The following is a 14,502-nucleotide window of genomic DNA, read 5'->3' on the forward strand; positions in this document are numbered from 1 at the left end:
GTAGTCCTGGGCACTTCCAAAGCAGAGGCCCTATATACCCACGGTGTGTTTGGTAGAGAAATTTTATTCGAAAAAATCGGCATCGCTAAAACATCAGCATGTGATAGAATGCCTTTTCCCTTTCATTTGAAAGTTAAATTAAAATATTCTGTCGGGGGCTCCAGAACAACTTTTTATTTTAAAGTTTTTTTGTTTGAAAACTTAAGTTTTTCAATGAAACTGGTTCACATTTTTGCCCCTAGGTAGTACTTTAGACATTCAAATATTACTAAAAGTGAGAATCTGATGGATTTCGTTGTGTACAACTTTGTGAAAAACTACATCGCGATCTAAAATCGCCAGAGAAAGCTATTAAAGTTTTATCAAAGTTTCTAGATTCGCACGGGGCCCATTGGTTAAGAAGCTTTCTATTTGTAAAAAATGGATTGCCTTATTTTAACAGTGTGCTCAGAAGAACCTGAATGCTAGCAAAGCCCCACCTTTAAGCGTAAAAAACATAATTCCAGATTCCACCACTTTATGCGCACCAGTGATATTGTAGGAGCATGGAGATATAGAGAAAAGTAGATAAAATTTGAACGAAACTAAGACTCTTTTGAAAGATGCTGGGCAATGCAGCAAAATGAAACCAATTTTTTCAGTCACAGATATATTTGTTTCTTCTTTTTTTTTCTTCACTCATTCTGGAGTATGCTTGATGTAACCTTGAATCACCCTTTTGTTCGCTAGCATCTTGTGGGATATATTTGGCCTAAATTTTAACTCTATATTTGATCATACTCGATTAGATATTCAGTCATTTGATTTGATTTCGAGTGAGAATCCTGATTGACAGTTTCATGAAGGATAGAAAAATAATTCGATGATTTATTTTCAAGTTTGTTAACTTTTGCGAATCGCTGTACATTGAACAGAAATCGCAATAGTAAATGAGAAATAAAGGTTTTGTCTATTGTACGAAGATAGCGATCGCAATATAAAAGTAGTTATAGAAAGTATCACCTTTACCCGAAAGACATGTTGCGGTTAATGTCTCCAGATTCTGAACTGAACTTGTAACTCTGTCTTCTTGATATGTTGTCTTTGCTCTCATCCCATATTATGAGGGATATCTTCAATAAACAGACGTATTACTTGAATGCAGCGTTGCCAACATTTTTTTCAAAAAAACTGGAACCTTTCTTGAAAAAAACTGGATGCTTGAAAAAAATCTACTTTACCCTTGTAATGTTTAAGTCAACGATTCAATGAACGTAATTTTAAGTAAACACGTATGTTCCATACCTTTCAATGAAAATTTGAGTCGGTTTTTTGATATTGTTATGCAAATTAAAAAAATATTAAAGCATTCGAATTTCATTGTAATTGTAATAGTTAGTCAATTTTACCGTTTTGAAGGTTTCATTCTACACATCCACAAAATCCTAAATTTAAGACCAAACTTGAGGATGCGCTTAAATATTTCTTTAGATACCACTATAGCAACTAGCTAAGAATTCAACAAATGTTCATCAAAATATTTGACATAATGTACTGCCACCTTTATGTTTGAGTAAAATTCATTTGGAATCGACTCAAAATGTACATTTTCGAACCATTTTATTCACAAGTGATATAAAAAGTGTTCAGGTTACGGTGGATTAAAATCTTATTCTGGGAGCATCTCGGCTTGCTTGAAAATTCTATAAATCAATTTACAATTTGTGAGAAAAAAAACTAAAAAAATGAATATTTAACAAAAAAAAACTGGATAAAACTGGCTCAGATTTCAAAAAACTGGAAGATATTTCTTATTATCTGTTTGACTGGATATTGTAAAAAAACTGGAAGAATTCAGTTTAAACTGGAAGGTTGGCATCGCTGCTTGAATGTATGGTCCAGCCTGATATTTTTTGTTCGTTTTCTGTTGTGATTCGTGCACAAAGAGTAACGACTCCGGCATTTCTTCTTAAAGGAAATTATGAAACATGGTTTTATTCTTTTTTCTAAGATTATGTGAAATGTGCTCGATTTAGAAATAAAATTTAGCGACAAGCAAAAATCTGGATCTATAAATTCTGATGAAATGAATCTACCCCAAAAGATAACAAACATGGAGCCAAAACTCGAAGAGCTTTTTTTCTTTTTCAATCATCTTTCTTTTAATGTTGATAAAGACAAACAGGATTCTCAACCCAAAATTTCAATAAAATCCGTTGTTTATTACAATGACTCGAACTGTCTACTTTATTTCATTCAAATATAAAGCTTTGAATTTAAGCCAATTGTATTTTACCAGGCAGTATAGGATCAGGAAGAAGGGTCATTCTAGTTTATATTAGCTATCCCCTAGAGCGAGAAAAGAAATGAAAAAGGCATAATAAAATCCGTTACTACATTAATCAACATCTTGAAAAGGTATAAGATTATCGAATAAATTTGGTCAACACCTTTCCACACCTCCTCGTTCATAAAGTGTCATTTTCACCCAAGACCCGCAGAAATCTGAAAATATATTTTTTCTTTGCATACATTGAAATTTATCTGAATTTACTGTTCATTTAAACCCAACATTTGTTTGTAAGTCCTTGTTAATCGACTTCTTAATCAATAGGCCCCGCACACACCTAAAAACTGATAAAATTTTAATAACTTTCTCGAGTGATTTTATATCGATTAATATTATTCTACGAAGTTGTAATCAATGGGATTTTTCATCAGATTCTCACTTTTAGTATTTTTTGAATGTCTATTGTACCAATTAGTAGCAAAAATGCGAATTAATTTCATTAAAAAAAAATTAAGTTTTCAATCGAAAAACTTTAAAATAAAAAGTTGTTGTAGACCCCCCGACAGAATATTTTAGTTTTATTTTCAAATGAAAGGGATAAGTCCGTTCTTTCATATCCCGAAGTTTTACAGATGCCGAGTTTTTTTGAATAACGTTGTTCGACAAAGACACCGTGATATCATTCTCGTTGATGACATTATTGCTTTGTCAAAGAGCTGTCCAGAATACAACTAGCATTGCTGATAAGCGCAGTTTTTTTCGATATCCATTCGTAGAAATCCATTACTTGCCTGACACCACATAACTTTCAATATAACAATATCATCAGACGGGGTGGCGATCGAAGTGATGAAAGAAACGGAAGAAAGATGTACATCGATCAGGCTGAAATCACGAATTCTATTAGGTGGAAAATTCACGACACACAGGAACAGATTGCGATTGGCAAGTTTCACTGATATCGACACTTACTCGGAGCTCGCCCACCGGTAATCGTAGATCACCTTTTATACCATGGCATACGGTGATAAACACACCAACACCTGATGTTGTTTGGCTATTAAGAGCGTTGCGGTCACAGCGGTAGACATCGAATGTTGAACCAAACATATCTGGCGAGACAGAGTACGGTTGTCGAACCACGTCTCGGTCAAGGTGATGACGTCATAACAGCAGCCCGTGGTCGCGCACAAATCACTGTCCGTTGATGAATTTAAACCGCCAACTGGATGTTGTTGAAGGACGGATCAGGTTCAGCAGTCATGTTGTCATTTTGCGCGTGTCGGAAGAGCTTTTCGTTAATCCCACGAACAGTATTGGAACGGATCGCGGTCGCTTGGTCGACTGTGGTGGGGGACTCAAAGCATCCTGAATCAACTGCGTCGTGCCCCAGAATACGACGATCGTCGTCGGCGAGAGAAATGGTTGACGGGTCACAAGATGTCAGAGCAAAAGGCAAATTACGGATGCGAAGAATGCATCGGCACTTGAAGTGTTCGGATAAGATGTATACTTGCCATTTGTGGCGGGTTGGAAGACACTTTCACCCATCCCACACCCAGGACCGGGACGACTGATGATTGCTGGCTGCCATTGCTCGACTGTGGCGGGGTGATCGAGGGCTTCCATAGTTCCAACTGCGGTGCGTCCTAGCATGCGTTGAACCCCGATGGCGAAATGTGGTGAGCAAGAACGGTACGGTAGTAGCTTACGCGGAGAGTCAGACGATGAAGCGTCAATCGATTCAACCTACAGTGTTTCAAAACGCCGTTTTCACGATCAAAATACAGTTTTGGTTTGAAGTTCATCGAAGAAGTTTCTAGATAGGCGCATCTTTTGATATGGGGTCATGCATAAATGACGTAGCATTTTGGGGGGTAGGGGGGGTATACCAAATTTGTGACGAAGTGTGACGAGGGGGAGGGTAGGGTCAGAAGTTGAGCGACGTAGCATAAGGTTAATTTTTATTGACGGGCATCAAAACCCATTAATTAGAGAAAAAATTTAATGTTCCTCCATTCCCAAGTTGCTTTTCACGCAGTTTTTCATTTAGTAAATTTTACTGTTCGCGGAATGGCAGGCTCGCAAAGAAAAGGAAAGATTTTTCATGTGGATTTAAATTTCCACATTACTTAGCTAATATTGCTAACTAGTAGACTTATTTTGGTAGCTGAATTAAATTTTCTTTCGGATTCATTCAAGGAAAATTTAGTAATTTAGTTCAGCTTATGTTTTCTAAAATCGTTGGTAGCTGCAGGATTGTGAACTTCTCTTCATGGTCTATGACATGTAAAATTCTAAACAAAACTATCCACACTTTATTTGACATGAAATGGGCTTGTTTTGTAGACAATTTGCTGTTATAATGAAAATGTTGATAAAAGTCGTCAAACATTTTGTAAGAACATATATTTAAAAGAAGTGAAAAACATACGTAATTTTTTTCATCTCACGGACGCGTTGCGTGGGGGGGGGTAGGGAAATGCTACGTCATTTACAAGGGGGAGGTATGAATTTTGTGACCAAATGCTACGAGGGGGGAGGGGGGGGTCGAAAATCGCCAGAAAAAAGCTACGTCATTTGTGTACGGCCCCTATAATGAATTGAGTGATTAATTGCTCTAAAGATGGGATAAAAATGTATTTCCCCATATATAGAACTTTGCTGAAGACTCCAAAGCTCTCGATATTGATTGTGCCGAAAAATTCAACAACGACTATTAAATCATAGGAGTCCCAATAGTTAAAAATGTGTAGTCGGCTGGATTGTATTCTGGATCATCTTTGATACACAGTTCACAAATAAGACCAGACTTGTTTAAAAAATATCAAGAAAATTATCCAAATACGATTGTCCCATGCAATAGGCTCAATGAAAAAGTAAATCTTGAACAGCGGCTTGTTGTTGTTCAATACTGGACTTTTATTTTTCAATGGGCAGAAATTGTTTCAACATTTTTCAAATTTGTGTCTGACACAGCGCATGAGCTCCTTGGAGATATAAAGAAGAGCAACAGAGGATATCGTTTCTACACCGTAAGGGGCCGTACACAAATGACGTAGCTTTTTTCTGGCGATTTTCGACCCCCCCTCCCCCCTCGTAGCATTTGGTCACAAAATTCATACCTCCCCCTTGTAAATGACGTAGCATTTCCCTACCCCCCCCCCCCCCCCACGCAACGCGTCCGTGAGATGAAAAAAATTACGTATGTTTTTCACTTCTTTTAAATATATGTTCTTACAAAATGTTTGACGACTTTTATCAACATTTTCATTATAACAGCAAATTGTCTACAAAACAAGCCCATTTCATGTCAAATAAAGTGTGGATAGTTTTGTTTAGAATTTTACATGTCATAGACCATGAAGAGAAGTTCACAATCCTGCAGCTACCAACGATTTTAGAAAACATAAGCTGAACTAAATTACTAAATTTTCCTTGAATGAATCCGAAAGAAAATTTAATTCAGCTACCAAAATAAGTCTACTAGTTAGCAATATTAGCTAAGTAATGTGGAAATTTAAATCCACATGAAAAATCTTTCCTTTTCTTTGCGAGCCTGCCATTCCGCGAACAGTAAAATTTACTAAATGAAAAACTGCGTGAAAAGCAACTTGGGAATGGAGGAACATTAAATTTTTTCTCTAATTAATGGGTTTTGATGCCCGTCAATAAAAATTAACCTTATGCTACGTCGCTCAACTTCTGACCCTACCCTCCCCCTCGTCACACTTCGTCACAAATTTGGTATACCCCCCCTACCCCCCAAAATGCTACGTCATTTATGCATGACCCCTAAGTCTATCGAATGTTCATCGATTTTAGTAGGCTAAATTGTTGACTCTAGTACAGCATCATCAAGAAAAAGGAATGTGTATGCGCATTAAATAAGCCTGGCCACTGGCTTCGGTATCTTCAATACATCCCTCCTGGGGTTCACCACAGTCGCCTTCATCAGTAGACAAGTCGGTATAGATGTTCTTAGAGAAGGTGGCGTAGCTATCTTAAGCGTTTCTGCAAAAGATCGCTTAGAGCGTCCCTGAAGGGAACGCTTTAGATTCTCCTCGCGCTGTTTGTACGTGGGACATGAAGGGAGATCATGTGGGTTTCCCCCGCAGTAGAGACACTTTTCGACATTTCTACCACAGGAATCATCCGCATGATTCCCACCGCATTTCCCACAACGGGCTTTATTGCTACAATGGGAGGCTGTATGTCCCAATTGTTTGCAATTAGTACAGTTCATGACTCGCGGCACAAAGAGGCGAACAGGTAGACGAACCTTGTCAAAGAGGAGGTAGTTGGGTAGAGCAGAACCTGCGAAGGTCACCCGATAAGAGTATGAGTTGACGTTTATTTTCTTCCCGTCAGCTGCAACTGATGCTGAATGCAAACGTTTGCACTCCAGGATCTTCACTGGCTTAAGCATGGGGTCTTTGAAACAGCCAGTCCCATAGTTTAGCAGGTCCTCGCAATTCAGACTCGAATCGAAAACGACCCCACTGACTTCAACCCTATTAGCTGGAATATACACCCTGTACTCCTTCGTAAAGGGCCCGTAGCCAACAATATCGTTTACCTGAGTCAAACTGTTAACAACCACCCGAAGCTTATCAGGGCGAATTTTCGATATCTCTGATACGGCCGAATACCAATCCGCCAGAACCTGAGAAATCTACAACAGATTCAAACACTTTTTTTCTTTGGTCCGGAAGAAGATCACGAAGGACCCGGTGGCCGAGCTTGGATATACTTTGAGCCGGGGAACTGATTGTGTTTCGACGTCCATCTCACCTTGAGATGAACCGCCGTCAGGGAAAGTCATTTTTGCACGGGCCTATTGCCCAGTGCACGTTAGTAAAAGAACCAAGAAGGGGAAACGTAAACTAATACTTAACTTGTGTATGTAACGGTATCCAGACGGCTTACTAGAAGAACGCTGCTTCACTGGTCACTGACCGACTAACGGTACTCAGAAACAGAAACACAAAAGAAGGGAAAAAATACTGAAACTTCGGCTAGGCGTAGAGTGCGCGAAATAATCTTGAACGTGGATTAGCACTATTTGTCGCTATAGGGTGTATGGACTGACAATAAAAGACTTCCAACTCGACTGAGCGCTCGATAATGAATGAATGAAATCGATTTGATTGTCATTGATTAAAAATCCCTGAATGTAAGCAAAAAACTTATTTTTTGAAAGTTGGTTTACAAGCATCTGAAAAAATCGGAAGTAAAGCTTACATTCCATTATTTTTTCACTTTTTCGTTTTCATTTCCCGTTTTCAAGGCTTCGATGAAGTTCAATACAAAGAGAACTTTTTGGTCACGGATTTTTTTCGGAACACCACTCAATCCAATGGTAATTGGTCCCAGAAGCCCCATTCCAACTACAAACTTGTTCGGATACTTCTGATTTACTCACAAGAATTTTTAGGTTTGCATATGAAAATATATGACATATCGGAAATGGAAACAATAAATTCAATAAAAAATGCATCATCTTATGTTTCCTAAATACTCAGATGTACAGCTAAGGATGAAAGGATCAACATTGCAGTAGTCTGCAAATTTATCCGACTTTGTGGCAAAAAGATATTCTTTCTTTGCTTAGAGTAGGATATTTTAAAAAATTCTTTTGATTTTCGAAGTTAAATGCAACTTTTAACAAAGTTGTTCGTAATAAAAAAAAAAACTGCGCGGCCTAAATTTTTAAGCAATGCATTCCGATTTTCCTTGTATTTTACCACAGTAACTTCTAAGCACTTGTGTTTGAATTTGAATTAAAGCTATGGGATAAAACCTCATGTTTCGCATGTATTAGTCATATATAAATGGTCTAAAATCTACTGAGTTCGTTAACCAAAGTACAAATAACTTCCGTTTCAAGCGACCCTAACCTCCTATTATATGAGCTAAGGCTGGTAGTATTGGCATTCAAAGATTCAATATTACAATCGCCAGCACCTCCATTCGGTTTCCTATTTCCAATGATTTTCTACACTGTTAACTACCTGTTGTGTTTCATATGATATCGGTGACTGTTGCTATGCACAGCTTCAGAACATTATTGTCGTCACTTGCTGGTAGAAACAGTAACCAGTTTATTATCAATTTTATGCAGGTAAGTTGAGTTGCATGCAGTCATAGGTTTAATTTTCGTATATAAAGCTTCCGCGAAGTGCATTCATTCAAGTAAGAACGTACAGTACGTCGCAACAGTTCGATAGTAGAATAAGTTAGTTAAAGAATGAACACATCAAAACCCTGGCTGTTGATCGGTATGTCCATTATTGAAGTTTGATTTATTAGAAGTCTATTTTAATTTTCTTCCTCTGGTCAGTTGCAATTACATGCATTATTCTGCAGATACTCGGTGCAGAAAATAATTGCCCTATGCCCTGTCCTCACATAATGGATCCAGTTTGTGTCAACGATGGAGGTGAGTTCAGGTCCTTCTCGAACCGCTGCTTGCTGCGAGCTCACAATGAATGCGAACGAGAAGCAGATAAAGAAGGTGCGCTGCACGTGAAATATTACTCCTTTCCAGTGATCGTTGGTTTCTGCAGTAAATTTTAATATTCCTCACTTATTCAGCTTTACAGGAGGTAGATTCAAGCAACTGTGAAGACTACAATTGGAGATAATTCTACCCGAGAATTAAATCTTTGTTTAGAGCTACGACGAAAATGCTAAAGCTTCAATCATCATACTAGTTATGACTGCAGTCCTTATCAGCGACCTTCAGAATGTGAATAAAAATCATTAATCTCGTACTCTCAACGTACGAAATTCGGTTGATTAGTTTCAATATCACGACCTTTTCACTGGACTCAAACATTTCGGCGTAGTTTCATATAGCTCCTCATTTCTAAAACAACTCTGCAACGTTCAACTTCAAAAATGTTTGCACGACTCTCTACATTCATTGCGTTTGTAGTATTCAGTGAAACATTGGTGTTATGTGATAAGTATGCCAACAAATTTAATAATATTTACGGATGCAAACAGGCGAATGCAGTGGTCAATTACAACCACCCCACGGATTTCATTCCGACGGAAAACTTCGAAAACATCGGTGCCGGAATAAATTCAACTTTTATCCGATTGGGTATACTTGGAAAAAGTGATGCTATAATTCGCTTGTCTAAAAAGGCCATGCCATACAACAAAGACACTTTACATGAAATTGGTGAGTTAATATCCTTCTGGGTGAAGTTCTAATATTTAAACAGAATTACTTTTCTTATTTAGTGTTGGGTATGTCATCGAACCGGTTTACTGAGGTGAGACGTCAAATTCGAAATAATGCCCACCACCATCAAAATCACGTGCTGATTAAGGTACCCACACCGAACGTTCTATCCGAGCTAGAACCGTTTGTGATGACGATCGAATTTGAACGCAGTGGTACTGTCCGATTGACAAGAGATGGTGAAACAGCACCGTTTCTGGAGTTTTCCGATCCGAAAGCAGAGATAAGCTATAATTACTTGGGTTTCTCGAACTGGCTGTCCAAAATGATCTACTTCTTCGATTGTCCTGTTTATAATTTTGATTTGCGGTTTGATAATATGGTTTTGGAGAAAAGTTGATATTCATAATATAAAAATTAAAAAAAAAACGATCAGAACCGCGCATATGTTTAACGAAGTATGGCATAATATACTTAAGCGTAAGGTAAACCGAGGTGAGTTGAAACAGAGCAGAGTTCAAACACTGCCCATTGCTAGCAAAACCGTCGGGTATTTTGCAACAATGCTTTTGTTATGCATATAGGGGAACACAGTTGGCGGTTAGCATAAGTTGACGGATTCCCCGTTTTCAATAGTCATATGACGCTGTCGCTCATTGTGTACCTCAAGTAATATGAAATACATTTTCCAATGTGTTTATGATGCATTACATTTTGTTTTGTAGAAGTAGTGTTTTCGAGCATACTAAGTAAAGTTTTATAATTTTAAACATTTTGTGTAGTTAATGGTGGTTTTTAATCTATTACCCGAAAAATTTGATTTTTCAAAGGAGCGTGAAAAAAGCTTTTGAGTATCCGTATAGATATTACAGCTAGATATTACTCCAAATTAAGAGAATCTATTTCTTGTGTATCTCATCAATGCAGGGGGCATTTACTTCAGCCAATCGCCTGAAGAATTTCGAAAGCTTGCTTTTAAATATAGAGTACGCTGGGCTATTGACACTGACATATAGTTGCAAATGTCGGTTAATTTGCAGTTTTATTAAAAAGCACAGTCACCATGTACCAGTAAGGTAAGTTGGTGGGTTTTCCGTCTACAAATACAAAGACAATGCCACAAACACTTTGATAAAATTCAGAGATGTTTCCAACAGTCTAACCTGGCCGATATAAACAAGAAATACATCTATTGTTCGGCATATTTGCCGCATAATGAACCATCACCTTCTGATAATTTCAAAAGTGTTTCCCCTCATAATCGGCAGTAATGCAAATGCCATGCACATAATTTAGGGCAGCTTAGATATCAATATGAGGGGCACCGAATTGATGGAATAAGTAAGTAGTAAAAATCTGCACATACTTAATGTAGGAAATCGCACGACATTTGCATGAGCTGACAGAGAAGAGTTGTTAGATGTAACTTTCTGCTCTGACGATATTACGCAAACTGGCTCGTACCAAAACAAGCTCGAACCGTTGTTAAGTACAGTCTTTGATCACACATCGTAATCCCAAAGCTACGAACTGGACCCTCTACGACTAGGTTTCATGGGTATCCGCCGGCGATGGAATCTCCAAGTGACTTGGATGAGTTCGTGGATAAAACAAAGGTACCCATAGTAGCAGCATACCAAGAGGCTAACCCGCTTCGAGTTATGAGTCACTTATAAGGAGGCAAAGATATTTAGAGCCAACAGTCTGACCTCCTTCCTTCTCAAATCAGTGGAACATTTAATCGAACACCACATTCGATACGTTAGCTTGGGCGAGCACCCGCTGCATGCAATGCAACATGCATATCAGGGGGTAAGGCTACTACCACTCTGTTACACAATGTTGTCTACAGCATTGAAAAAGCTTTTACGCAAAAGCAATCAAGTTTATTCTCATGATAAGTTCAATTCGACAATAAAACTGACAATAATTAGAGATAAGAGCAGATGAACTTGTACTAATGACATCCCCTTTGGCCAGTTTTAACATCTGTCAACCCAACCAGCGATTGTACAAAATTTCCAACAAAAACCGTATCATAACATAAATTGATCTGAATCAGCAAAATTTAAATTTATGGTTTTATTTTTCCATCATTTGTAGTTTGCGTTCGTTGCATTCAACTAATGTATAGTTCATCGTTTTGAATATAAAGATATTCACTAAATAGTGATAATACATATAATTTGAGGATAATTATGTTGTCTATTGTTTGAAGTAGACAACTCTATTTTATATTCTTCTTAATGAAAATTAACGATGAAACGTCTACTTGTTCAATAATGAAAAAATAATTAGAATCGGTCAACAAACCATTGAAATATGGCCTTTTGAAGTAAACATTCCGACTTTTATCCATTTTTTTAATTTACACATTAAAAAATTGAAAAAATATGAAAATAGGGTTGTCTACCAAACGTTATTTCATATTTTTTCAGTGTATCATATAAATAACACCTTTTGTACATTATATTTATGTAATTGGTCAGGTTTTCCTTTAAAAACCGCGGCACGTATAAACGATCTAAATAGTCAATGGACAAACATGGATTCACGCTTGAAGTCTGGTAGAAAACCGCATGCCGCATACCACTTCCAAACCGTTATAAATTTCGATTCCGTCAATGAAATATTTTCGAACTTGCAGGGGATATACTTGATTATTATATCTTTCGAATGCCATGTACTAAATAAGTAGACAAAAAAAATTTGTTTGTAGAGATATGACCAAACCCGTGGGTGCTGGTAGTCTTATGAAACGTGTCATAAAACTTCAAATTGCAATTTCTCTCGAATCCCTCGATGGATCATTTTGAAATTCACTGAGAAGATGCTTGGATACTGTATCTTTCGAATGCCGTATGACAAATTTATGGTCATTTTTTTGTTAATAACGGTTTTAGGAACACCGTGGAAGATGCTTTTACAGCGTTTCTTGTGCACCCATTTTGGAAGCAGCACGAGGTCATGGAGTAACTTTATATATCACGAACTGGATACACACTATGCTTAGTAACCAACATCTGTGCTTATCAGACAAGTAGAGATATGAAAACTGAGTATCTGCGGATGTCCTCAAGGTGGTGTTCTGTCACCACTTCTATGGAACCTTATCACCGAAGGCTAGATGAAGAAACTTATTGAGCTTGGGTTTCCGACATATGGTTTCGCCGGTGATTTTAGTATAATGATGAGCGGTATTTGCATTAACACACTTTTTGATTTGATGCAACAAGCCTTATGTGTTGTTGAGAAATGGTGTCTTCAGGGCCGCCGAGAGGGGCGGGGGACGGTGTGTTTCCCCCCGGGCCCGGAGTTTTGAAGGGGGCCCGGATTTTTAACAGAAACTGAAATACTTTTTCGACAAAAATTTATTTGAGAATGCGATTAAAAATTCAATATTTTGTGTATGAGGGAACTAGAATAGCGAAAATTCTAAACTACTGCATATTTGATATCAACTATGTTTATACCATCCTAATTCTCGCATCGAAACAAGATCAGACTCGAGCGGGCATGGCGGAATTTGTACATTGAATGTCATGTACGCAGCTCACCTGGGTTCGAATCCCAACCCCGCACACAGGAATAGAGATTTGTTATAGAAAAATTTCTAACCTGAATGAAAAGGCGAATGACCTTAAGGTTAAAATATCTATAATCGAAACAAAAATATGATCAGATTTGTAAGGGTTAAACAATTAAATGGTTTGATTAGAAGTCATGAGTTGTCTTCCAATTTCGCCAATTTAAAATCGATTTTTTTATTTATTGAATTTCCAATCTACGAAAGCGCTGGATTAGTATCGAAAGTAATTATTGAAAGGAAAAAACACAGCTTAGGGTTGCCACACCGGTTTTTGGAGACGAATTCCGTGTCTTCGTTCAGGTAAATCCGAATTTGCCCGGAAAAATCCATTGGATTATTTTGCAATTTTGCGTTGCCCTTTCCTTTATCAGGAATCGCCCAGCACCCAGTCCTTATAAACATCATTCTCGGGTTGCAGGCCCTAATAGTTAAGGAGGGTCCCTCTTGGCGTTGACAAATATTATTTTAAAAGTGATATTTGGGTTTACTTTACGCCATTGAACCTTCGCTTCCATGGATTAATGTTCCTCACAAAGATTCTCGAAAGAAACTGAAATGTGATTTCACACCCCGTGTTTGTTTACTGAGGAGCAGAGCAAAGCTCGTTCGGGTTATCCTTCACAGCGAGAGTGGTTGGTGCTTTTGGATTCTTCGTGAATATCCGAGAAAGCGAATCACTACATCCAACTAAATCAACAAAACTGTTAACAAATGCAAAAACATACTACTAAATGTGAACGGCACAGAAAGGTGGAATGCTTTACCAAAACATTACACTCTACGGTGAATGTGAAGAAAATAAGATATTTTTCATCCTAGTGCTACGAGCTACATAAGAAATAAAACAGTGCATATTTATTTGTTTTTAAGCGTTTAATACAATAAAATGCATTGCTTTTTATTGTGTAAAACGCTCAGTAATCAAAAACTCTTGATATACCAAAAGAATTCGAAATTAAACCAAAAATTTATGTTCAAAATTTAATATATTTGGTTTGAAGTTCATTGATACAAAATCTATAAAAAATCATATTCAAATACAAGATGATTCCGAAACATTTTTGTAAAGGGGTCATACTCAAATGACGTAGCTTTTTTCGGTAATTTTCGATTACCAATTCCCCCTAGACCAGGGATGTAAAAAAATGAATGCATTTTACAATTCTTTCAAATACGGCCTTTTATCAACATTTTCATTATAACAGCAAATTGCGTACACAATAAGCCCCTTTCGTGACGAGTATAGTTTTGTTTTGAATTTTATATGTCATGGAGCATGAAGAGAAGATCTCTCAGTTCACAATCCTGCCAACGATTCTAAGAAGCATACGTTCAACTAAATTGCTAAATTGTGTTTGATTGATTTCGAAGAGAAAATTAAACTCTGCTACCAAACTAAATCAACTAGTTAGCAAGATTAGCTAACTAATGTAGCAAGTTAAATCCGCA

The 14,502-nt window shown here is 37.4% G+C and overlaps 2 protein-coding genes across 2 annotated transcripts; both read left to right on the top strand.

Moving 5' to 3' along the window:
- Window positions 1–8,471: 8,471 nt before the first annotated feature.
- LOC131694061 (enhancer of split M1 protein) lies at window positions 8,472–9,047 on the top strand. Its single transcript, XM_058982424.1, has 3 exons — window positions 8,472–8,550; window positions 8,613–8,786; window positions 8,867–9,047. Exons 1-3 carry the CDS (start codon window positions 8,520–8,522, stop codon window positions 8,914–8,916), a joined length of 255 nt encoding a protein of 84 aa, XP_058838407.1. The 5' UTR covers window positions 8,472–8,519; the 3' UTR covers window positions 8,917–9,047.
- A 113-nt stretch (window positions 9,048–9,160) lies between these two features.
- On the top strand, window positions 9,161–10,008 carry LOC131687456 (uncharacterized). Its single transcript, XM_058971545.1, has 2 exons — window positions 9,161–9,461; window positions 9,524–10,008. The coding sequence occupies exons 1-2, from the start codon at window positions 9,173–9,175 to the stop codon at window positions 9,862–9,864; spliced, it is 630 nt and encodes a 209-aa protein (XP_058827528.1). The 5' UTR covers window positions 9,161–9,172; the 3' UTR covers window positions 9,865–10,008.
- The last annotated feature ends 4,494 nt before the right edge of the window (window positions 10,009–14,502 follow it).

Source organism: Topomyia yanbarensis, chromosome 3 (assembly GCF_030247195.1).
Source record: "Topomyia yanbarensis strain Yona2022 chromosome 3, ASM3024719v1, whole genome shotgun sequence".
Taxonomy (NCBI): Eukaryota; Metazoa; Arthropoda; class Insecta; order Diptera; family Culicidae; genus Topomyia; species Topomyia yanbarensis.